The sequence below is a fragment of the Ornithorhynchus anatinus genome, chromosome 10 (genome assembly GCF_004115215.2).
Source record: "Ornithorhynchus anatinus isolate Pmale09 chromosome 10, mOrnAna1.pri.v4, whole genome shotgun sequence".
Classification (NCBI taxonomy): Eukaryota; Metazoa; Chordata; class Mammalia; order Monotremata; family Ornithorhynchidae; genus Ornithorhynchus; species Ornithorhynchus anatinus.
Genome location: NC_041737.1, coordinates 11501139 through 11527947, shown reverse-complemented (window position 1 = coordinate 11527947; position 26809 = coordinate 11501139). Strand labels below are relative to the sequence as shown.

General features: G+C 42.1%; 1 protein-coding gene across 1 annotated transcript in view; it reads left to right on the top strand.

The window, feature by feature from the left end:
• The first annotated feature begins 11759 nt into the window (after window positions 1-11759).
• The window catches only part of MAP3K1 (mitogen-activated protein kinase kinase kinase 1), a 34324-nt gene continuing 19274 nt past the window's right edge, over window positions 11760-26809 (top strand). Inside the window, exons 1-5 of the mRNA XM_029073717.2 lie at window positions 11760-11907; window positions 17168-17374; window positions 19159-19359; window positions 23760-23876; window positions 24719-24867. Coding sequence (XP_028929550.2) covers window positions 11764-11907; window positions 17168-17374; window positions 19159-19359; window positions 23760-23876; window positions 24719-24867 — 818 coding nt within the window. The 5' untranslated portion in view covers window positions 11760-11763. The remainder of the gene's footprint in view (window positions 11908-17167; window positions 17375-19158; window positions 19360-23759; window positions 23877-24718; window positions 24868-26809) is intronic.

Genomic DNA, 26809 nt, shown 5'->3' with positions numbered 1-26809 from the left:
TACCCCTTAAAAAAAAAAAAGAATGGGTCAGGAAGATGGGACATTGGGTAGTGTCAGGGATGGCTTTCTCATTGCAAGAGAGAACTGAATGTGTTCAGGAGAAGGAGCAAGAGACTTGAGTGGCTGAAGATAATCATCAATGAGAAGTATTTGCTGAGCATTGACTGACCACTTGGATGAGCACAGTAGTTAGGATCCCTGCCTTCAAGAGCTTACAGGAAGAGGGAAGCACCAAATATCCTGAGTAAGCTGGTGACCTCTTTGAGGGAGGAAGCTGGGAAGAAGGGAATGTGGGTGTGAAAGCAGCAGAGTGGAGGAGGAGGCCCTTGTGGAAGCTCAAATTTGTTGACCTTCACTAAGTATGATAGCAAGGTCATCAGTTAGCAAGGTCATCAGTGGTTGGACTGTCACCAGAACTCTTAAACACCAGTATGAAATGGATGAAAGGAAAATGCTGCAGGAATGTGTTTCAAGGTCTGAATGGTCAGTATTTGTTGCTCTGATCATTCAACTTTTGCCACTGTATTTTGAACAAAATTCAAGCTAGTTTTCAACAGCGGTTAGTTATCGGCCCAGGAGTAAGAGAAACAGAATGGCCTAGTGGATAGAGCATGGGCCTAGGAGTCAGAAGGTCCTGAGTACTGGCTCCATCACTTGTCTGTTGTGAGACCTTGGGCAAGTCATTTAACTTTTCTGTGCCTCAGTTACCTCATCTGTAAAATGAGGGTTAGGAATAAAATGAGGGTTAGGAATGTGAGCCCCATGTGGGATGTGGATAATGTCCAACCCGATTATCTTGCTTCTGCCTCAGTGCTTAATACAGTACCTGGCATGTAAGTGTTTAACAAATAATTTTTTTAAAAAAGATTACGAGCATGGTTAGTGCAGTTGGAACTGTGTCCTACCTTTGTATTTTCAGTGTCTCTGACCCCCATAGGTGAATTTAACTTTGAGGTACAGTCTTCAAGTACTAATCTCAGCTGTATATGTGTATTGCATATGTGCCTGCATGAACTCGTTGTGGACAGGGAAGGTGTCTGTTTATTGTTATATCATATTCTCCCAGGCGCTTAGTTCAGTAAATGCTCAATAAATTCAATTGATTGAATGAAATGTGTACGGTAATTTATTCAGTAAATGGTTAATCCGTTCAGCATAACCATCCCATCTTATTGGTATGGGCATATGTTCAAAAAGGACATGTGATTTTTAGTGTGGTGTTGACAAAGATCTTTATTGCTGAAATTCAGTATTAATAGCATGTGACTAGGAGAGCTCAGTCAGGCAAGTTCTTAGTTTGCAGTTTGCCTCAAGCAGCTTTTTCACTCAATCCACTATTGAAATTTGCAAAACCATGGTATGCATTTTTGGAAAAAAAAATCCTGAGATGGTTCAGTATTAAGACGTGTAAATAAAAGGATTAATAGTTCTAGTAGAATCTTGGTTTCTAATTATAGTGTTGGTTTTGTCCAGTGTCATTAACATATTGCAACAAGTGGGAGAAGACATTTCTGTAGACCAGTGTTCTTTTATGGGGCTCTGTTGGTGAATTATGCCCTGGGGCAATTTGATTTGGATTGCTCATTTAACAGTGAATATTATCTAGAGTTCGGAAAGTTGATGCCTTACAGGAATAGAGAGGATGTTTAATGACAAAAAATGAAATGAGGCTTCCTATACTGGTGTTTTTGTGTTCCCTAGTGAAAATGGAAATATTATTGAAGATGGTCCTTGTATATATTTACTTCCTTGGGAGCACATTTCAAACTCATCATATTTGGTCAGGAAAACATGACAAGTCACTCAGAGCATTAAAATATCTTAAAATCATATTCATCTGAACAAAAGGAAAACTGTTACCGTAATCTTGGCACAAAGAGACATGTTTTGTAAATTTTGAAACCTGGTTGAAGTTTTTACTCATGAGTGATGGTAAACATGTTAATACTTTGAAATGCAGTGGCCAAAGTATTCCTTTAGGAGTGGTAGGAATCACCTCCAAGAGTAGTATAAAATGGGAAGGGGAACAAGCACCAAGAATTTGAGGAGAAGGGAAAGGTAAAAGATTGTATGGATGTCTGAACTGGATCTAGGGGGCTTTAGTTTGGAAAAATTTCGTGAAGGAAGTGATTCTTAGAGTTTTGAAGAGTTGGAGGAATGTCATCCAGTGGAAACTGGGAGTAGAAGTGGCAGGAGGACACCGTTGCCCACCTAGCCATGACTAGGAAGTACAAAACGGGACTGAGAAGCTGGTCTGACTCTAGAGAAAAGCACAGGTGAGGAGTAAGAACAACTAAAAACTGGTGTGGTAGGGGCTATTGCTTGGAGAGATTAAAAAACCCTCCATAAGGAGTTATAATTTGAATACAGTTATCTTGTATCTACCACAGCACTTCCTGCCTCTGGCCTGGAATGCCCTCCCTTCTCAAATCTGACAGATAATGATTCTCCCACCACTTTCAAAGCCTTATTGAAGGCACATGTCCTCTAAGAGGCCTTGGCTAAGTCCTCCTTTCCTCTTCCACTCCCTTCTGTGTTGCCCTGACTTGCTCCCTTTATTCTTCCCCCCCCCCACCCCACTGTACTTATGCACATATCTGTATTTGATTTCTTTATATTAATGCCTGTCTCCCCCTCTAAACTGAAGCTCCTTGTGGGCAGTGAAGGTGTTGGTTTATTGTTCTACTTTGTTCTCCCAAACTTACTACAGAGCTCTACACACAGCGCTCAATAAATACAATTGAATGAATGAATACCCCAGCACGTAACTCAGTGTTTGGCACACAGTAAACATTTAGTGAATTCCATCATCATCATCATCATCATCATCATCATCATCATCATCATCACTGTTATTAACTGATGGGGGAGAGCTGGTTAGTTTTTCTTTTTTGTAAGAAAAGGTAGGTAGTCATTGGAAGTTATTGAGGAGGGAAGAGATGTGTTCTGATTGATGCTTTTTAAAATATAAGTGCAGCTGAATGTAAGACTGAAAAGAATAGAGGCAGGGGAGTCCTTCCAGGAGGTCATGAAGACCGGGTTGATCCGGGGGATGATGTTCATTCACTCAGTAGTATTTATTGAGCGCTTACTGTGTGTAGAGCACTGTACTAAGTGCTTGGAATGTACAGGTCGGCAACAGATAGAGACAATCCCTGCCCAATGATGGGCTTACAGTCTAATCGGGGAGGACAGATGGACGAAAACAAGACAACATAATCACGATAAATAGAATCAAGGGGATGTACTCCTCATTAACAAAATAAATAGGGTAATAAAAATATATGCATTTGTATACAATACATACATATATATATACACACACACACACACAATATATATATGATGGGAAGGGGAAGGGCTGGACTTGTGAAACACTGTGTTGGAATAACTTTCTGTATGGTATTTGTTGAGTTCTTACTGTGTGTCAGGCACTGTACTAAGTGCCGGAGTAGATGCAAACTAATCAGGTCAGGCACAGCACAAGTCTCACCTGGGCCTCGCAATCTTAATCCCCATTTTACAGATGAGGTAACTGAGGAAAAGAGAAGTGCAGTGATTTGCCCCAGGTCACAGAGCAGACAATGGAGGGACAGGTTTAGAACCCAGATCCTTTGACTCCCAGACCTTTGCTCTTTCCATTCGGACATGCTGCTTTCCACAACTGATAGGACTTGGAGACAAACGGAATGTGGAAAATATCTGACTTTTTACTAATTCAAATTGGCCTCCCCTTTAAAAACACAATACCGAATTTTGTAATATACTCTGGATACCTATTTAAATAATCAAACACTCATGCTTTAAGATTGCTCATTTCAGTAAGGGCAAGACTTGGATTTGGGAGGGAATTTAGCAAGAGATAAATAAGGCAGGTCTCCATGACAGCAAAATATTTGAGAATTTCCTTGAGTCACTTCATTTGGTACAGCGTTCACGCACCCACTGCTTTGTTTCAGGGAAAAAAAAAACCGGTTCTGAAACTGTTGACTCCCTTTTCTGAGCCTGGCTGTAAAACTGGAGTAATCTGTGGGTGGTGAAATTCTTCAATGATATTGTTGGTCACAGAGACTGGGCTGGTGGCTTCTGAGCAGCTGATTGGTAGCAGTGGGCAGGGTGATTTTTTTTTTTTAATGGTGGGAGGGAATCACCCTTCTGATTCCTCATTTTTTTTTTCCTAGTCTGTTTTGCTGAGCATTTCCTGTGAGTTTTTCACCACCCCCATCAACAGTGGTAAGGGAATTCTGCCCCGTGCATTCTTACCCACAAAAAATGCTATCGCAGTCTACCAAACTTGGTTGAGATTTGTGGAAAAATCTTAAACCTAATTTATTATAGACTCTGAGTCTTTGCTAATTGGACTAATCATTGAGAAGTAGGTCTTAAAAGGGTGGAAAGGTATTTTAGTTAAGGTTACAAGCAAGTTGAAAGCAACTAAGTGTTTTGAGGAGCTGGAAATTGGTTAGGAAATGTGACTATAAAAGAAAGGATTCATATGTTGCCAGAGGTAGTTTTCTGGGCATCTTGAAAGTTTGTCTTCCATTGGGTACTCTATTTAAACACTTTAGAAAGTAATTCATTAAGTGTGGAATTATCTAGACCGGGTGAGCAGGAATCGGAAGCCTGGAGCCATCGTGGTGAGTCTTGTGTGGACTTTATTTTTCTTTTATATTAGGTACTAAAGAAATGCAAGGAACCATATCAAGAACTCTGCATCATATTACAAGACTTCCAGCACTTGACACCTCCAGTACGGGGTGCTCTGCTTTCTAAGCAAGCTTGACTGCCCCTAAGAGTTTATCAGAATTTTAAGTTGACTCCTTGATGATATGACTGTGCTCTGCCCAACCTTTTACTGAAATAGAGAGTAATGCAGGGTTGAGTAATAATCAGCCTATTTTATGCGGCCCGGCTTCAGGTTGCAACGAAAGATCTAGAAATTGGTTTCTCACTGCCTTGGAAAAAACTATTGAACATATGTGTGTCATATAAGACAGCTAATACAGCAGTATGGCATAGTGGATAGATAATGGGCCTGGGAGTCAGAAGGTCATAAATTCTAAACCTGAGCTTGTTTGCTACATTTCCTTGGGCAAGTCACTTCACTTCTGTGCCTTAGTTACCTCATCTGTAAAATGGGGATTGAGACTGTGAGCCCTATGTTGCATGGGGACTGTTTCCAACCTAATTTGCTTGTATCCATCCCAGGGCTTAGTACAGTGCCTGGCACATAGTAAGTGCTCAACAAATACCAAATTATTATTATTATTAGAAGTACACAGGGCTGCCCTTTGCAGAACTAGTAGCCCTCTTTGAATCACCATTTAGTGTTTAGGTTAAATGGTAACTGTCTGCACCTGTTATGCACACTTAGAGGTTTGCATTGATTCTTACTGAAGTGTGCTATCTAGGCTGTAGATTGTTTTGTTTTATTTTATGATATTTGTTAAACATGTGCTACTGGTACCTACCCCAGCACTTAGAATGGGGTCAGACACAGTCCTTGTCCCGTATAGGGGTTCACATTCTTAAGTAGGAGGGAGAACAGGTATTGAATCCCCATTTTACAGTTGAGGAAACTGAGACACAGAAATTCATTCAGTCGTATTAATTGAACGCTTACTGTATGCAGAGCACTGTACTAAGTGCTTGGAAAGTACAATTCGGCAACAGATGACTTGTCCAAGGTCACAGAGCAAACAGTTGGCAGAGCCGGGATTAGGACCCAGGTCCTCTGACTCCCAGACCCGTGCTCTTTCCACTAAACCATGCTGCTTCTCATTGCACATATGTTCTGATTTAAAAAAAAAAAGACAAATCAAGACGTGTTCTTTGGGGTCCATGAGGGTAACGCCACTGGGGACCATCAAATGCCAGATCAAAGTGAAGGCATACAAAGCAGCAAGTCTTGGCCCTAACACAGATATCACACTGAACTTTTGAGCCATTTTCATCTGCGTTATCTGTTTCATTTTTTAATACCAAATGATGAGATAGATAACAAGCAACCATATTCTTGTATGCAGTCCGACAGCCAGAGTCAAAGGGTTGCTCGTTGACCCAGTTTTGCTCTGGACGAGAGAAGCTAGGAAGAGAATGGATGTCCATATAACCAGGAAGTAAACGGTGAGTCGAAGTGGAGGGGACTGTGAGCAAGGAGGCAGAAGAGACCTTTCAGAGATTGAAGGCAAGCTGAAATCTCAAACTATGTGGAACAGGAAAAGTGCTGGGTGAGACGAAGAAAAGCAGGACAGCCTGGCAGGCGGCATTCAAAACCGAGTACCTCTCAGAGCCGGACTTGGGGAAGATTGCCAGGAACTGCAAGCCAGCAGATGCAAAAGCTCGGGGAGGAGCAATTTTTATAAAAACACAGGAAGTAACTGTCGATCATGCCCTGGTCGTTTCACCCGCGCAATTAGATAAAATCTCCCCAACGGTTGCATGAGCAACACGTTTTTATTTTTTTTGGTGCAAGTTTTGTGCAGAGTGCTGTGCTAGCATCATCTGTGAACACAGATGCATATTTCATGGCAACTAAATTAGTAGGATTTATTGAACCTCTGCATTCAGAGCACTGTATTAAGAGCTTAAGAAAGTACAGTAGGGTTAGCAGAAACCATCCCTGCCCTTAAATGGGCAACTACTGGCCTGAAAGAGTTAATACATTACGTCCAAGTTGTAACAGTGGAGCTTGATACTCTGGGGAGAATTGTATTCCTTTTATTTTTGAAGATGCTCTTAGGAAATGAAAAATTCTGTGAATCTAGAGTTTAAAATTACATTGAGCAATGTGGTAAAATAAGGGGTAGAGGACTAACTTCTATGTAATCTTTAAAAAGATTTCGAAGAGAATTGCTCGTTCTTTGAAATGGAATTGAAAACTATGGAAGTAGGACCCGTAGTTTGGGTTTATAGTGAAAGTGTTGTTTTAAATCCTTTTAGTCTCTGCTAACCTTTTCCCAGAATGATTTTGGTGGGAATATTTATAGTTAGATACCTAGTTGTAATGGTGCACATTCTGGTGCTGCTTCAGCAGTAGTACCCTGAGAATTTTCTGAGAAGGGATACTTTGTTGACACATGCTATTGACCCACATTAAACAGGAAAGAGTTATTTCCTGTCCTTTTAGTTGTTTATTTCATCTCTCTCTTTTAAAGTGAAAACCAATCTTCTATACTCACATTGGAGCAAGTTGAGATTTTTAGCCAGGCAGGTAACAAAGGAGGCAGATTTTATTGGTGTACTGTCCATCAGTGGTATTTATTGAATGCTTATTATGTGCAGAGCACTGTACCAAGCACTTAAGAGAGTACATCAAAGCAGAGTTGGTACATGCCCTCTGCCCAAAATGAACCTATCCTGTACTTATAAGATAGTGTGGCTGAATCATTTTAGATTCTTGGTTGCATGGCAGAATAACAAAAATGTAAATATTAAGAACATAATTCAAAAACATCTTTCTCTTCACTGCTGGTTCCGTGGCTCAGTGGAAAGAGCATGGGCTTTGGAGTCAGAGGTCATGAGTTCAAATCCCAGCTCTGCCACTGGTCAGCTGTGTGACTGTGGGCAAGTCAATTAACTTCTCTGGGCCTCAGTTACCTCATCTGTAAAATGGGGATTAAGATTGTGAGCCCCATGTGGGACAACCTGATTCCCCCGTGTCTCCCCCAGCGTTTAGAACAGTGCTCTGCACATAGTAAGCGCTTAACAAATACCAACATTATATTTAATCATTTTTAGGTGGCTACCGAAATGTGCTCCAGTAAACTATATCTCATAGTATTTTTGGTTCTGTCTGACACATTTTGAAGCCAGTATTTGGCCCTAAAGACAAATTGAAATTGAAAACTACTGAGGATATTTTTACCCTGTTGTATTTCCCCTCCTACACCTCCTCCTACTCTAGTTTGGAAAAAGCAACTAAATTCTTGTGACGAGGTGATATTGAGGCAGTGAAGTGTGGGGCGGAGGTGACTGTTTGCATTTATTTGTCTTTGAGATTCACAACTATCAGATTTTCCCAAATCAGCAGTTGCTCTTGGAATGTAAAACTGAATCTATTTCTCTAGTATGAGGGCCTGGCTTCCTCTTTCAGACTACAGTAGTTAATGATCCTTCAAGTCCATTTGAACCCTCTGATGCACAAATCGTGAAGCTCACTTCCTTAAGGGTGTAAATTATAGGCAACACTTATCTAATCAGGTTGCCTGTTGATTTTCTAGTGTTATTAAAGTTATCGCGTTTAACTCCATCTGTAAAACTGCAGGGCAAGCTTAGTTCTGTTATGAGTAGTAGTGTGCAAAATAGCGTTACTGTGTGCAAAGCACTGTAATGGGATAAGATAATTTTAAACATGACAGTCTATAATAAGAAACAGATACATAAGGAAAGAAAAAACAATAAAAGCATAAACAACATAAGAGACAAGGACAGTGATGGATACAAAAAAGGAAATAGGATACTGCGGCTAGAATTTCAGACTCTTGTGGCTCAGGATCCAAGTTAAAAGAGCCCCAGTTACAGTCTTGCCAGTGTTTTAAAAGTTGAGAGCACCGCTATCATTGCTTCCGTTTTCATTGCTCGATTTGGATATACCGTGCTGGAGAATTAGGGAATACTTTGGAGGAACACGAGTTCCGATTTGGCACAATTAGATTTAGGGAAGGAAGAACTGGCTACGTAGATGCCGGTTGGAGAATTAGTGCCACTACTGTGCTTCCCAGCCTCTTTCTCAGTGAACTGAACCATACTGTCGTTTGGGGTTCTCTGCTGCTTTGCCATTTGAATGAGTGTTAATACGGTAAAAAAAGCAATAAGTGGCCAAGCATATCAAACACTTTGATAGTGGTGAGGGATATGGTATAGGAACCAATATTCAGAAATATCAGTCATGGAATATGTTTCCAGCCAGCCTCTGCGTACAACTAGGGCACCAATGCCCTTTTTGGTGTGGATCACAACCTGTGACAAATCATCTTGGGGGATTAAAGAGTCTGTGATGGCTGGCCTCCTCCCCAGAGCCCAGATCCTGCCCATTGGTCGTTTTTCAAATGGAGTGGGGATTTGGACCATGCTAAACACTTTAGCCTCCAGGGATTTCGGGATCAATGTCTTTCCCGTTAGAGGCCGAGGCACAGACATTGATTTTCATTGTAAGCAGCATGACCTAGTGGATAGAGTACCGGGCCTGGGAGTCAGAAGGTAATGGGTTCTAATCCCGCCCCTGCCACTTGTCTGCTGTGTGATCTTGGGTAAGGCACTTCACTTCTCCGTGCCTCAGTTAACCTCATCTATATAATGGAGATTGAGACTTGTAGCCCCACCTGGGAAAGGGACCGTGTCCAACCCGATTTGCTTGCCTGGCACATAGTAAGCGCTTAACAAATACCATTATTCTTATTGATATTATTGTTATTGTAGAGTTTTGCATGTGGAGTCTGCAGTTTGGGAGTTGGGTGATTTCTCATGCTTATCGATTCTTTTGTGTATGTTTTGAGCTAAATATTTTGGTGCCTTTTATAAGAATTATTTCCTTTCCCATGCTTTAAAATTATTCCCATCAGCAAAGTGACATCCTTGGGTCCTTCAGGCAGATGTAAACAATTTTAGTGGTGTGACAAACCACATGGGTAATCTGTATTCTTCAGATGAGTGCTTCTTTTAAAATGTTTAAATTAATCCAGAGGGTGGTTTTGACAGAATAGGTTTTTCATATTTCTGTTAGAGTTAAAGTGATATTTTAATCCAAAAAGCAGGAAGAATTCTGTCCAAGTTTCGTCGAGTAGTGGAAGTGGAAAAAGGCAGGAATGGGAGAGGAGAAAATGTGACTATGACCCATGAAAAGATAGATTCAGGTCACCGATGCAGTAGTGGTGTAATAAAAAGGAGGCACTGTTTTAGTAATGATTGAGAAGGGTCTTAAGTACAACATGGGTTACATTTAATACTGTAGAACCTCTTGCTGCGTCTTTAGTTTTATGCAATTCTTCAGGGGTTCTAGGATGGTTTTTGAAGTATCTTAGAGCAGGAAGCACCCCCAAGTTTGGGGAGACCTGGAGCCCCCCTATCTGTTGTCGTGATTAGGATTGGACAATCTAGTTACCCCTAGACTTTCTCCCTGAACATCCTTAAATTTCCCTCCGGTTATTCATGGCAGACTGTCTGTGAATGTATGTAAACCCCTCTTGCCACACTGGCTATTCTCCCTTACAGCTTCCTGTGGTAGCCACCTTACGTATGTGTTGCTACACCGAGTCAACAAATGTTTCCTTTTGTGAACCTACAACCCTCAAGCTTTGGTGGGTGTCCTTGGGCCTTGGTATTGTGTGGCATCTGAGGAGCAACAATTCTGTGTTAGCCCCTTCTATACCTTTCGTGATTTTGTAGACACCCCTTGTCATGTCCCCGCTCAGCTGCATCTTTACTGGCAGAAAAGTACCATTCTTTCTTTTGCACTTTACTGTCTTTGTCTGGACCTGTATTTTGCTTTTTCAAACTTTCAGAAAGATTTTTTCAAGTTATTTTCAGCTTCACATTTTAATTTCTCCTCTGAGACTAAATGGCAGAGAGGTAAATCAGTGATATTGGTGTGCAGGTCACCGTAGTAGCGCTTGGAAGAGTACAATAGAGTTGGTGGATATGTTCCCTCCCCAGAAGGAGCATATAGTTCAGGGGGAAGGAAGATATTAAAATAAATTACAGATATGTATACAAGTGCCCGGTGGTGGGAGGGGGAAGATGATGAGGTGAATGTCAAGTGCACAGATCCAAATGCATAGACAGCTCAAAAGGGTGAAGGACTAAGGGAGATGGGGGCTTAGTCCTGGAAGGCCTCTTGGAGATGTGCTTTCACTAAGGCTTTGAGGGTGGGGAGAGTGATGGTCTGTCCTATATGAAAAGGGAGGGAGTTCCCAGCCAGAGGGAGGAATAAGCAAGGGGTCTGTGGTGAGACAGGTACAGTAAGTTGGCATTAAAGGAGCATAGTGTGCCTTCTGGGTTTTAGCAGGAAGTCAGCTGGCTAAGGAAAAAGTGATTGAGTGCTCTAAAGCCAAATCTAAATCTTAAATCTAATGAGGGATTCCTTTTTGGTGGGAGCAGGGCATGGGTGTCTTTGTCCTAGAATTGCTGTGTCATAGGGAATTACTTGGAGGAGAGACCTGAGCCTTTAACCAACTGCTGGATGGCACCATATCAGACCAGAGGAGTAACAGATTTTTATAGGATACCTGGGCGATTTTAGAAAAATGTATTGACATGGCCGTAATTGGTCAACTTCCCTTGCTTCAAGCCCCAGCTGCTTTCCCCTTTAAAAATGTTTTGACTGCCACATTTGGGTTGGAGTGTGCCCTGTGTCTGCTCAGTAGTGCACACTTCCCAGAACACCAGAGGACTTAAAACCACGATCTCTTCCCTCCTCCCTCCCTCCTCCTCCCTTCTTTCACAGCCACCAGGAAAGAGGGCAGATCTTAAGGTGGTATTCAGATATCTTCACTTGCAGCAAAAATGATAGTCAGCCTACACAGGATGTATCTTAAGTACTTCCTAGCATAGCACCTGGTGCACCAGGCATTTGACAGGCATGCATATAGGAAATTGTTCACAGCCATGCTTTAATGACTAGCCTCATAGCAACTGGAATGGTGTCTTTAGTAATTAGTAGAGTTTGTTGCACCGTTCACTAGTACCTTGACATTCGTACCTCAGATTTATTTTCCAGAGTTACTTATGATGGCTCTGTGTGTGTTTCCTTATTTCAGTCGTGACATGGAGAATAAAGAAACCCTCAGGGGGTTGCAGAAAATGGATGACCGCCCAGAAGAGCGCATGATCAGGGAGAAGCTCAAGGCAACGTGTATGCCGGCCTGGAAGCACGAGTGGCTCGAGAGAAGAAGTAGGAGGGGCCCCGTGGTAAGCAAATGAAAAAAGTCTTTGCGCTTAAGCATTAGAACAGTTCATGTACCCTTCAGGGAAATGAAATACACAACATCTGCTTCATAAAATATTTCTTCTCAAGTTCATTTTCTTATGTCTTGTGTGGTTCATGCAACCAATTATTCTTGAACCAAAAAAAGTGAAATCTGCATTCTTTATAATGAAGAGCATGGAGTGGACAAATTACAGACTATGACAGTCTCCTACTTCCTTAAAATAATTGTACTGATGACAACACTGCCATCTAATGTTACCATTCATAATTAACTTGGCGAAGTTTCAAAATTCCTCCTGTTCCTTACCCTTTCAAGTACAAGACCTTTTTTTTGTTGTTGTTGTTTTGTTTTTTTCCTCCAAAGTTGGAGCAGATTCACACTACAGAACTTTGCTTCCCAGGCATCTTTTTGTGAGAGAATCATGTTTGGGCCTGTGGATTTTGGGGGAGTAGTCACTATTAAATATCTCCCCAACCATTCCTTATTGTATCTTTGCCTCCCTTAAGTAAATGTGTGTGTTCATTTTGCCATGCCAAGTGATTCTAACTCAGTTGCTTAACCAGAAGGGAAGTAGATTATTGTGCTTAGCCTATAATTGCCTTTTTGTCACAGTTCCATAACAGATTTTTCTTCAGAGATTCAAATTAGATACCTATGAAATTTCTAGTATTTTTTGGTGTAGTAATAGGGTCTTTATGGTCTTTTATGTAACAAATGAAAAGTTTTGAGGCAGCTATATTGAAATTTTTTGTTCATTTCTCATAAAAGGCACATCTTTTCTATTAAATGAGCTATTGGCTCATTAATCTCTTTATAATATTCTAATGTAAATCACAATATAGGTCATGTGAAATTGTTTAAAATGTTGTCAGAGCTATCTTATAATAAGTAAAAGAGGAAATGCTTAATTAAAAAAAACCCACAAGAAATTTTGATTTATTGTTCATTTTCTATTCTCTCTGACATCAAGCATCAAGATCATATTTGTAGTCAGCATATCATAATAATATATATCTTAGCATTCTTCAATTAAGTCTTTCTTTTTAACTGCAAACAGGGGTAAGTTAAAAATCTGTTTATGTTATGTGTTTGTTAGTAGAATGCCAAAAATTACTTTTGTTTTGGGGGCACGTTATCAAACATTCTCTCCCCACCCCCAGTGAAAGTTGATGAAGCTGAAATGAACAGAATATCATTGGAATTTCTAACTGAAGAGCCCACCAATATTTCCCATCCCCAAAAGGAAAGGGAATATTTGAATGGTTAGATTGTCAGGAAGTAGCACACATTGCAAGTGTCTACAGTGAAGGTAAATGGAAGAAAAAGAAATGTTCTGGATCGCATCCTCATGGAATTTGCTGGTTTTCAGCCAAAGGAAAGGGGGTTTGGTAGTTAGTACATTGAGTCATAATACCCATAGAAGGGCTGGGGTGGGCGCTTCCTGGGGTGGTGAAGGTGGTGTGGAGTTGCCCCCTTGGGCAGGTCTAGAGGGTTTGTGCCCAGCTACCAGCAGCCATGTTCTCTTGTCTTCACACTCTAGCCAAGCAGTCTGGACACAAGGGTTAACTTGAGACCACCCTGGGGCACAGTGCATTGAAGAGCAGTATGGCCCAATGAATAGAGCACAGGCTGGGGGGTGGTCAGAAGGACCTGGGTTCTAATCCCGGATCCACCATGCCTACTGTGTGACCCTGAGCAAGTCACTTCTCTGTCCCTATTACCTCTTCTGTAAAGTGGAGATCAAGACTATGGGCCTCATGTAGGACATGGACCGTGTCCAACCTAATTAGCTTGTATCTGCCCTAGCGGTCAGTGCAGTGCCTGGCATATAGTAAGCACTTAACAAGAAACAAGCAAAAAAACCCTTCAGACTCTTTATAAAATTAAACACATTTAATATGTCTAATAAAAAATTCACACATTTAAAAATGACACGATTAAAAATATACATATTCAAGTACAGAATAGTTCTTTCGACAATCAAAACATTGAAAATTCATTACACAAGTGCTCTAACTTGACCTGAGTGTATTTTTGCTGAAGAGCATAACCAAATTATTTTATTTTAATCTTTTAAATTTTATCCCCGATTTAAAAAAAATTGTGTAAAAATCAGACTAAGTTTAATGCTAAAAACCCATAACCTAGCTTGGAGTAATGTCATGACATTGAAAAATGCAAGATAAAAAAGTAAATGGTCCAATAGTCTTATTTTACCTCTTGACACTTGATGAATGCTTCTTTTCTGAGAATCACTGTACTGAACACTGGGGAAGCATGTAAAGATATCGAATCAGATTGTGGCCCTAGTCCACAGAAGTCTCGGAATCTAAAGGGTAAAATCGGGAAGGACAGGCATACTTGGAAAGAAATAACTCGGCTAAGTGTGAGAAGATTACTGATACAGCATCTGATTTATTTTTCAGCCTACATGAGATGTAAAATCTAGAACTATTTCTAGCAACTCTCTAATTGTTGTTGAAGCCTGTAAACAGTTTGGATTTCCAAGCTGGCTGAGGAAATTTTCATGTACTTAAAGGCAGTTCAGTTTAATTAAAAAAGAAACTGATCTCCCATGTCCCTTAGTGTATATCTCTTTGATTCTATTTATCTTGATGATGTTGCCTTGTTTTTGTTTTTGCCCTGTTTTGCTTTGCTGTCTGTCTCCCCCATTTAGACCGTGAGCCCATCATTGAGCAGGGATTGTTCTCTATCTGTTGCCGAATTGTACATTCCAAGCGCTTAGTACAGTGCTCTGCACATAGTAAATGCTCAAAAAATACTATTGAGTGAATGAATGAATAGTGTAAGACTCAACTTACAACTTGTAAGACTAACCCACAGCCCTGGATCACCTCCTCCGTCCGCCTCCTACGCTCCTATGCTCGAGCTGCTGAGCGCCGCTGGCGAAAGTCCAAGCACCAAGCCGACCTCACACACTTCAAATTTATCCTTTCCTGCCTTAACTCTGCCCTCTCCTCCGCCAGGCAAAGCTTCTTCTCCTCCCTCATCGACACCCATGCCCGTCACCCCCGCCGATTGTTCCGCACCTTTAACTCTCTCCTTAGGCCCCCTGTTCCTCCCCCTCCCCCATCTCTCACCCCTAATGATCTGGCCACCTATTTCCTCACGAAAATCAACACGATCAGGTCTGAGCTCCCCAAAGTCACCCCTCCGCCTCTCCCCTCCCCCCCAACAACCCCCTCCCCTACTTTCCCATCCTTCCCTGCAGTATCCTCAGAGGAGATCTCCTCCCTCCTCGCAAGTGCCACCCCCTCCACCTGCGCCTCGGACCCCATTCCCTCTCACCTTCTTAAAACCATCGCCCCTGCCCTCCTCCCTTCCTTAACTTCTATTTTTAACCACTCAATCTCCAAGGGCTCCTTCCCCTCTGCCTTCAAACACGCCCACGTCTCCCCCATCCTAAAAAAACCCGCTCTTGACCCCACTTCCCCCTCCAGTTATCGTCCTATCTCCCTACTACCCTTCCTTTCCAAAATCTTAGAACGAGTCGTCTACAGTCGATGCCTAGAATTCCTTAACTCCCATTCTCTCCTAGACCCCCTCCAATCTGGCTTCCGTCCCCTCCACTCTACCGAGACTGCTCTCTCTAAGGTCACCCGTGACCTCCTTCTTGCCAAATCCAATGGCTCCTACTCCATTCTGATCCTCCTTGACCTCTCTGCTGCCTTTGACACTGTCGACCATCCCCTCCTCCTCCGTACCTTATCTCACCTTGGCTTCACGGACTCTGTCCTCTCCCGGTTCTCCTCTTACCTCTCTGGCCGATCATTCTCGGTCTCCTACGCCGGAGCCTCCTCCCCCTCCCATCCTTTAACTGTTGGAGTTCCTCAAGGGTCAGTTCTTGGCCCTCTTCTGTTCTCCATTTACACTCACTCCCTCGGTGAACTCATTCGCTCTCACGGCTTTGACTACCATCTCTACGCAGATGACACGCAGATCTACATCTCCGCCCCTGTCCTCTCCCCCTCCCTTCAGGCTCGCATCTCCTCCCGCCTCCGGGACGTCTCCACCTGGATGTCTGCCCGCCACCTAAAACTCAACATGAGCAAGACTGAGCTCCTCATCTTCCCTCCCAAGCCCGGTCCGCTCCCAGACTTCTCCGTCACCGTGGATGGCACGACCATCCTTCCCGTCCCGCAGGCCCGCAATCTCGGTGTCATCCTTGACTCGTCCCTCTCGTTCACCCCACACATCCTATCCGTTACCAAGACCTGCCGGTTTCACCTCTACGATATCGCCAAGATCCGCCCTTTCCTCTCCACCCAAACGGCTACCTTACTATTACGGGCTCTCGTTATATCCCGGCTAGACTACTGTGTCAGCCTTCTCTCTGACCTCCCTTCCTCCTCTCTCGCCCCGCTCCGGTCTATTCTTCACTCCGCTGCCCGGCTCATCTTCCCGCAGAAACGATCTGGGCGTGTCACTCCCCTTCTTAAACAACTCCAGTGGTTGCCTATCGACCTCCGCTCCAAACAAAAACTCCTCACTCTAGGCTTCAAGGCTCTCCATCACCTTGCCCCTCCCTACCTCTCCTCCCTTCTCTCTTTCTACCGCCCACCCCGCACGCTCCGCTCCTCTGCCACCCACCTCCTCGCCGTCCCTCGGTCTCGCCTATCCCGACGTCGACCCCTGGGTCACGTCCTCCCGCGGTCCTGGAACGCCCTCCCTCCTCACCTCCGCCAAACTGATTCTCTTTCCCTCTTCAAAACCTTACTTAAAAATCACCTCCTCCAAGAGGCCTTCCCAGACTGAGCTCCTCTTCCCCCTCTACTCCCTCTGCCATCCCCCCTTTACCTCTCCGCAGCTAAAGCCTCGTTTTCCCCTTTTCCCTCTGCTCCTCCACCTCTCCCTTCCCATCCCCACAGCACTGTACCCGTCCGCTCAACTGTATATATTTTCGTTACCCTATTTATTTTGTTAATGAATTGTACATCGCCTTGATTCTATTTAGTTGCCATTGTTTTTACGAGATGTTCTTCCCCTTGACGCTGTTTAGTGCCATTGTTCTTGTCTGTCCGTCTCCCCCGATTAGACTGTAAGCCCGTCAAACGGCAGGGACTGTCTCTATCTGTTGCCGACTTGTTCATCCCAAGCGCTTAGTACAGTGCTCTGCACATAGTAAGCGCTCAATAAATACTATTGAATGAATGAATGAACTTACATTCCTTGTCTCTTTGGTTTTGAGAGTGTATAAAAACTGTGCTTTTTCCACTCAGGTGGTGAAACCAATCCCAGTGAAAGCTGATGGGTCTGAAATGAACAAAATAGCACCGGAATCTCAAACTGAAGGGCCTGCCAATACTTCCTCCCCGACCCCGAAAGGAAGGCGCAGCCCTTCTCCCAGTGGCTCGCCTTCGGTTCCGTCCCGAACCGTTAAATCGGAATCTCCAGGAGTCAGAAGAAAAAGAGCCTCTCCCGTCCCTGTAAGTTCAACATTCTCAATCAGATCATTCTATATCATTTGCTTTTGGCTCCCTTTTTAAAAAGCTGAAGATGATAGTCAAAGAAACAAAATGACATTTTAGAGGTCGAGAATGTTAGAACTAAATCAAGTCTGCGAGTGAAACTAGAACTCTGATTTCTGTTGCTATGAGTTAGGAAAGATATTGAGAGAAGCAGCGTGGCTTAGTGGGAAGAGCACGGGCTTGATAGTCTTCTAATCCCGGCTCTGCCACTTATCTGTTGTGTGACCTTGGGCAAACCACTTAACTTCTGTGCCTATTATCTCATCTGTAAAAATGGGGGTTAAGACTGTGAGCCCCATGTGGGACAACCTAATTACCTTGTATCTTCCCCAGCACTTAATACAGTGCGTGGCACATAGTAAGCGTTTAACAAATACCGTAATCATTATGTATTCTGAAGACCTATGAAGTAATGAAGAAAATGTCCCATGCACCCACATGGAATAAATGGGAGCTTGAATGTTTCACACTGCTTTCTGTAGACTGCCCTGCAGTGGCATAGGTAGGCCAGCCAAATCTCTTAGTGCACCCTGAGTTTTCTTCTGTTTCTCTTTGGCCCTCTTGCTATCACCCCCAACCTCGGCAGGTGGTTGAATTAGAATCACCCACCCATTTTCAGAAAAAAGGGAATGTAAGCAGGAAACATGAGAGTGGGGCTCTTTGGGAGGAGGAGTAGGATGCAAGTGGGACTTGTAATTATTTCCAAGTCCATAGACAATGAGCATGTGGTGGGGTGGGTTTTGGGTTTTTAAATGTGGTCAATCGATCAGTTGTATATATTGAGCACTTGTGTGCAGAGCAATTTATTAAGGTTTGGGAGAGTGCAGTATAACAGAGTTGGTAGGCATAGTCCCTGTGCACAATGAGTTTACAGTCTAGAGGGGGAGAGAGCTGTTAATATACATATTTATTTGGGGATTTTTTTTCTGCCAAAAGCTCGTCTTTGGGGAAAGATTCATAGAAATCAAGAGAATCGCTTCTATCCATAAAGATAGTGTACTCTGGTGTAATCCAGCCATGCAACCATAGTTTTTAAGACAACTTTTGACTGTTTTTCCCTGACTTGTTAGTCTGAGTGGGAAAGGTAAGGGAAACCCAGTCAAAGCGGGCATTCTGTGTGCTAGGCCTCTCAGTGGTTTGCCATTCTGGAATCCCACACCGTTTGCCTTTCCATCCCTCTGTCTTGATTGCTTGTCTCCAGTTCCAGTCAGCTGCTCCACAATCCCTTATCGTCTCTGTTGTCCCATCAATCCAGTAAATAGAAGAGGCAGAAAGGGAACAGCCTAAGAGACAGAAATCTCTGTACAAGTACCAGGAGAAATAAGCATAGGACTCCAGGGCAGAGGCTAGAGCAGAAGTAATCAAACTCTGACTTTGGAATGCCAGGCACAGTAACCTGGAATGCCCCTTTCTGATCTATCGGCTGGGGAAGTGGGGAGTTTTGACTCCTGACCTAGGATTTTCTGCTGCTACAATTTAAGCTCATCTCCATCATAGAGCTCCTACTGGGTAAAATGTTTTGGGAGGTTTTCTTTTTTCAGAAGGAATATATTCTGGTTTCAAATGAAAACTCATTTGATAAAAACTGATCCCAACTTTGTTTTTCCAAATGCCCTTTTAGTATATTCACCATCTCTTGGTTTTGAGAAATCAAACATATCTATCTGCATTCTGCCTTTGTGTCAGAAAGCTCTTTATTGAAAATTAAGAAACTGTTCCTTAACAGAAACCATGTTTTAAAGTTTCAGAGCGGGCGAATCACACCTCCTCGAAGAGCTCCCTCTCCAGATGGCTTCTCCCCATATAGCCCTGAGGAAACAAATCGCAGGGTCAACAAAGTTATGCGGGCTAGGTTGTACTTGTTGCAGCAGATTGGACCCAACTCTTTTCTGATTGGAGGAGACAGCCCTGACAATAAATACAGGGTGTTTATCGGACCTCAGGTAGGTAGAGCCTGTATCTTAGGCTTAATATTTGGAACTGGCTCAAGGGGGATTCGAAAGATTCTTCTCTCCAGGTTTATTGCCTCTCTTTAATGTTAAATTTTAATTTCTTGTTTAGGAATTGTGCGTAGAACGCTTTTTTAGGATTTCTAGTATTAACGTGTTTTCTCATTGTGTTCATCTTGTGATTCTTCATTCACCATCAGTCTAGTCGCTGCAAGTTTTACTAAACTGGTAACTCATTCACCCATAAATGTATGTTTGTGTGTATGTGTGTGATTATGATACCACAGCTGTTCTTTTTGTTTTCTTGCCATCCTATCTCTACCTCATTAGTTTTATTTCCAAATAATAACTCCACTGGGGACCATCCCATTGCCACAGGCATAGTTGATACTTTAATAATGAGGAATTGGGTCATCCCCTGAGTGTCTGAAAATATTTTTTAATTATTTTGACCCCATTTCCTGATCGCCCATTAGATTGAGAACAGCTTGAGTCGACAGGGACATACAGGAAGCCAGTTTTCAATACGTTTACTAAATTTAGTGCCTTTAAATGGTGGCCCATGATAAATATTCATTATTCATCATAAATACTAATGGTATGTTTGTTTTTGCCAGAACAGTTTCATGTCACGCACAAGTGAATCGATTTCAACTTTTAACCAAGGTCTCGGTATCTTCTGATCCAGACCTTGATGATCTATTATGTAACTGTCCTTTATCCATTATTGCTGCCAAGATGTAGTTCACCTTATAGGTGACCTTATTCCTCAGGAGATTATATTGGTTGCTCAAGTTGGGAGTTTGACCAGCACCTCACATGGCTACAGTGAACTGGACATCTTTCAAGCCCCACCTTCAGCTGATGGTATAGTTGAGAGGCAGAAGATAGTGCTAGGGGTTATAACTAACTAACTGTTGGCTTTCAGCCCACTCCTAGAGTATTGCTATTTAGTCTTCCAGCCCCATGAAGCCCGATGACACTTTTCCCTATTTTGGCAACACTACCCACCATTGCATTGCCGTCTCCCAGGAGGATCAGTGTAGCCGATCTGGGTAGAGCCTCAGAAAAATGTTTCTTCTTTCTCTGTGCTATTTGTCATTGTTAGGACATCTGGGATAATGATGGTAGCCAGGTGCTACTGATTTAGAGAGAGGCATCGGGTCACTGGACAGGGGCTTTTCTAAAACTCTGTCTACCAGAAAGCCACCAGTACTTTCTGATGGTATGGAAAGGGGGCCTTCCCCAAGACTGCGTTGTTGAAAATGAGATTAAAAGCCTACTTGCAGCAAAGCAAGAGACTACATCAACACCTCTTGGCTCTTCTCATTTGTAATGAAATGGACACCTACGGAAATCTACAAGAGGATCTGTATCTCAAGCTAAAAAAAAATGGTGTGACTGGCGATGGGCTGGCAAGGCCGAAGAGATCCAGATGTGCGAGACTCCTGATTGAGGATGTTTATTCATCAGTGAAGAAGCTCTGTAACTCTATCAACACTATTTCAGCAGTGCCGAAAACCACAGATGGAACTACCTTCATCACAGAGCGACAAGAACACTACTCTGATTTTCTAACAGTGCCTTTCTGAAACATCAAAAATTGACCAAAACGGGATGGTGTGACTTTAACTCCAACATTTAAGGAAGTTACTTCTTCAGAATCTTAACAGTGTCAAGGAACTGGATCTGATGTTATTCCTGAAGTCTTCAAGGAAGGAGAAGATCTGATCTTCAAACATTAGCATAATGATTATAATTGTGGTATTTAATCACTACTTATCAACCACTGTAGTAAGCACTGGGATAGATACAAGGAAATCAGTCCCTCATGAGGCTCATAGTCCAAGTAGGAGGGAGAACAGGTATTGAATCCTCATTTTACAGATTAGGGAATTGAGGCCCAGAGAAGTTAAGTGGCTTTCCCAAGGTCACACAAAAGACAAGTGGTGGAGCTGGAATTAGAACCCAGGTCCTCTGGGTTCCAGGGCCGGTTGTCTTTCCACTAGACCACCCAGCTTCTCACCCTCAATTTATGGAAGCCAAAAGGAACGCCACAGGGCTTTCAGAGATGCTGTAATCACCCTCTTCAAGTAGGAAAATGTGAGGGCTAATTGAAAACTCCCTGGTTCACTAATGCTTTCCGTTGCTGGCAGGATTTTAGCCACAATTCCCCTGAATGGTCTTCCGAAGAAGACAAGCTACTCTGCACTACCTTAATCCAGTAACGCTCTGAACTAAGACAGAATCCCCACAGTTAGAATATTTGCAGTATAACTAATTCAGAAGAGAAGCAGGGTGCAATACTAAGATCTCTGGAATGTTTTATAGACCATAAAAAAAATTCAGCATAATTGTGGTATTTAAGTATTTACTGTGTGCCTAACACTGTGCTAAGGTCTGGGGGGAGATACCGTACAGTCAGATGAGAGACAGTCCCTACCCGATATGGGGCTCCAAGAGTAAGGGGAAGGGAGAGCAGGTATTTAGTTCCCATTTTACAGGTGAGAAAACTGAGGCCCAAAGCATTTAAGTGACTTCCTTAAGGTCACACATCTGGCAAGTAGTAGAAGTGGTATTAGACTCCCAGTTCTAGGACATCATCATTAAACCAGGGCTTTGGCAACTGCTAAGCAAATGTGTCCATAGAATTTCATAGAATTTCACTAAGATCTTCAGGTTTCTTAACAGTTGGTTGGTTGACTTTGTTTTTATGAGTAGGCCTGTAATGTGAATGTGCACATATGCTAGATAGTTTTGACTCTTCATTCTTTTGAGTGTATTGAGCGTTTACTATGTGCAAAGCACTGTACTAAGCACTTGGGAGAGTATAATAGCAATAAAAACACATTCCCTGCCCACAACAAATTTACAGTCTCAAGTTCGCCCGGCTTTCAGTCTCTCTTAAATCGCTTAATCACCTTGCCCCCTCCTATTTCACCTCACTACCACCCAGCCCACACACTTGGCTCCTCTAATGCCAACCTAATCACTGTACCTTGATTACATCTATCTCACCACCGGCCGCTTGCCCACATCCTGCCTCTGGCCTGGAATTGACCTACTTTTTCATATCCAACAGACAATTACTCTCCTCCTTCAAAATCTTATTGAAGGCACTCTCTTCCAAGAGGCCTTCCATGATTAAGCCCTTGTTTTCTCTTTTCCCACTCCCTTTATTCACCACCACAGCCCCACAGCACATATGTACAGATCCATAATGTATTTATATTAATCTCTGTCTCCCCCTCTAGACTAAACTCATGGACAGGGAATGTGTCTGTTATATTGTGGTCTCCCAAGTGTATAGTGCAATGCCCTGCGCACAGTAAGCATTTAATAAATACAATTGATTTTAGTGGCTCTCTATGCCTTCACTGATGATGAGGATGGTATTTCAATGCTTACTGTTTGCCAGGCACTGTACTAAATGCTGGACTCTTCAGGTTTTCACCATGTTGTATGTCTTCATTCAGTCATTCACTCAATAGTATTTATTGAGCGCTATGTGCAGAGCACTGTACTAAGTGCTTGGAATGTACAATTCAGCAACAGATAGAGACAGTCCCTGCCCCATGATGGGCTCACCGTCGTGAGACAGACAGCAAAGCAAAAAGAAGACAACATCATCAAGATAAATAGAATCAAGGAGATGTACACCTCATTAAATAAATAGGGTGATAAATAATATATACAAATGAACACAGTGCTGAGGAGAAGGGGGAAGAAAAGAGGATGGGGGAGGGAGCAGAGGGAAAGGGGGGTTCAGTATGGGAAGGCCTCCTGAAGGAGTCGAGCTCTCATTAGGGCTTTGAAGGGGGAAGAGAGTCACCCAGTCAGTCCATCCATTGTATTTTCTTAACTAATAATTCATTTATTCTTATGATGTGAATATGTATGTGAGCCTCTTGCTCAGTTCTGCTTTGATCCTGCTGGCTTTGACCAACACTTTCTGTTTGTAGAGAACTTTACTTTTGAAAGGTATACTATCCAAAACAGCACTAGGAACTTGAATTAACTTGTATTACCTGTTTCTACTGATTAATTGGTATCTACTCCATTGCTTAGAACAGTGCTTGGCACATAGCACTTAACAAATACCATTATTATTATTACCATAGCAGATTGAGGGGGCGGGCGCATGTGCTTGAAGTGATGAAAAATGCATGCAAATGATTAAAATATTATAAAGAAAATGTTAATGTGTTACTTTTGTAAACCCATTAGATTGTAGTCCTCGAGGGCAAGGGGTATCACCTTTTATTCCAAGTGCCTAGTTTAAGCCTCTGCATTCGGTAAATTCTCTTGATGCTGAAATGAAAAGTGCAATATCTGATACTGCAGTTATTCAGCCTCTGAAAAGTTAGGCTTATCAGTCTTATTTTTCTGTGTAGACTTGCAGCTGTGCCCGCGGAACATTTTGTATTCACCTACTGTTTGTCATGCTCCGGGTGTTCCAACTCGAACCTTCAGATCCAATGCTGTGGAGAAAGAGCTTAAAGAACTTCGAGGTATTTTTTTTTTTTACATGTTTCCTAATTGCCTTAGTTAGCCATTCTTAAAAATTTGTACTTTGGCTGAAAGCCGAAAATTCATCCCAAAATATCTCGAGCAATTGCCTGAGTAGTTTTAAGGAACATCAACTAAACGCAGCTAGGATATCCTCTGGGTTATCGGGGACCTCTGTCACTCCCCACATTCCTACCCATAAGCCACAATCAGTCAATCAGTGGTATTTATTGAGCACTTACTGTGTGCAGAGCACTGTACTAAGCAGTTGGGTGGGAATGCTAAGCGGTAGGGTGGGAAGGCTGATTAAGATTGTGAAGCTGTTGTCTACCACGGAGTAGGAAAGAGAGCCATGTGGAGACTGGAAGGAGGTGAGTTCTCCTCAGTTCCCCATAGGGATTCTGCTTAATTGCAGAGAGATCAGAGACAAATCTACAGCTCTCTGTCTCTCCTTCCCAAGGCCTTCACTGCCTTGACTCTTCCCCATTCCTCCTGTCTCCTTGGGAACCCTCAGACAGAAAATTATTTAAAAAGTAAAGTATGTGTAATTTAGTAGCAGAGTTCACTCAGAGTTCATTGACTAATAATTTCACTGGTAGGTTGTGCAAGGAACTTCCAAAAAACCCTCTAGATTACAGTTTTTAGCAATAACTTGACTTGCCTATAGCTTCATCCTGTGTATTCCCTTGTTAACTTATTTCTGGAGCCCCTAGTCATCCAGCCTCTTTAAAAGTAGGGGAAAATTGTAGGTTACATTTTATTAACAGTATTTCAACCTCTAGGACACCTTCACGTGTAAGATGATAGCATAAATGCCATTGTTACTGTCTTTTTCCGATGTCAGGTTGAGAGTTTGTTCCAGAAATATCACAGTAGGCGTAGCTCAAGGATCAAAGCTCCATCTCGTAACACCATCCAGAAGTTTGTCTCACGCATGTCAAATTCTCATACATTGTCATCATCTAGTACTTCTACATCTAGTTCAGAAAACAGGTTAGTACTTTTTATTTTAAGCAATCAAAAGCAATATTCTTTGGCTATTTTCTACTTTAAGAGGTTTAGATGTTTTAAAGCGTCTTACTTTAAAGACATCAGTTTTGGGGGAGGCTTGTAGGGTTTTATTGGTGTGCCCATAATAAAACATTAGTCTCAAGTAGGTTGTGGTGATTTTCTTTTTAAAAGAACTGTAGTATTAGGAATTGGCCATTTGGCAAGATCTCATGACAGCACAAATTGTCCACAGTTCTTTTTTTCCCCTAAAATTCAGAATAAAAATCACTCTCATGTGTGTTCTTGATATGCCACTGGTTTGACACAGATATTCCCAGGAAGAGAATAAAATGTAAAAATAAAACCATTTCATTAAAACAGTTTTGAGTTGCTAGTCAGATTGTATAAGACTATTCCATAAAGGTAGGTATTTTAACACATACCTCCACAGACTGATGTAAGAGGTCAGGGAGTAGTTTCATGGGGATTTCTCCTCCTATAATTGGTCAGATAGCATGTCTTACACTCATTGTAAGCTCCTAAGCATCTCAGTACACTGAATTAGGTACTCTATACATGTTAATGAGTGAACTGTGAGTTCTGTACAGAGTAGGAATTCAATAATTCCTTTAGTAAATAAGTGGAATCTTCCATTTGAATTGGTGAATGTAAGGCATTTGCCTCAGCTTTTTAAATAAGTTAATTATTCTGTTTTGTTTCTTTTGAAAAGTTCCGCTGTAGAATAGTAGTCTCACTTTACACTTCATAGTTTCTCCACTGATAAAATTGTGCCGATTCCTAGATTTCAGCTGCTAAATTCCCTGTCACTGGTGAACATTAATTTTACGAAAATAATAATAATAATGTTGGTATTTGTTAAGCGCTTACTATGTGCAGAGCACTGTTCTAAGCGCTGGGGTAAACACAGGGGAATCAGGTTGTCCCACGTGGGGCTCACGGTCTTAATGCCCACTTTACAGATGAGGGAACTGAGGCCCAGAGAAGTGAAGTGACTTGCCCACAGTCACACAGCTGACAAGTGGCAGAGCTGGGATTCGAACTCATGAGCCCTGACTCCAAAGCCCGTGCTCTTTCCACTGCGCCAGCTTGTGTGTCTAGCATTATTACACAAAAAACCCTATTTATAGTTATATACTTTGCAAAGAGTTTTAACCCAGATTCATTCAGAACGTTCTTCAGAAAATTAGACTTCCTAAAAGTTACACACATATTAGAAACACAAAAATTATTTGATCACAGTCTTCTGAGCCTAATGAAAAGTTAAACTTGGAATTAAAGCCTAGAGGGTAAATACTGAAAAAAACGTATCAGGTTATTAGCACATTTTCTCATTCACTAACAAAACTAAAATACTACTCCCCCTCTTTAAACATTATTTGCTGTGGTGTGTGGCAGTGTTGAGGACTGGGCTATTTTATAAGAGTTCTCTCCAAATTTTTTTTCTTTTTGCTGGTTTGGCCAAAAGACATATATAAATGAAACGACCTGGTAGAAAAGCCTGATTAAGCATGCATTTCTCCTTCAACATAGGTAATTTGGATTCCTACAAAAAATCAGGTCAAAAATTGTCTTCATGGGGTTAGAAGAGGTTGGGGAAAGGAGTTTTAGCATTATAAAGCATGAACTATTTGTTTTTCTGACTCTTATCAATTGTCATTAGCTCAATAAAGAAACCTATTACTGTGCCTAAAACCAGTTTCTAGTAAATAGTGAATTTGAAATGTGTGCCATTGATTCCCTTTGAAATGCTAATAAAGACTGATAACAGGATTTCTACACATCTGCTTGAAATCACTTTTTGGCAAGCCTCTTTGTTCTAAGCAACTCCCAACTCACTATGTTCCCCTATTCTTCCATTGTCTTCTACAAATTTGGTAATGAAAACACATGTTAAAGTGCCAAAGGCTGTCATGGGATTCACTGG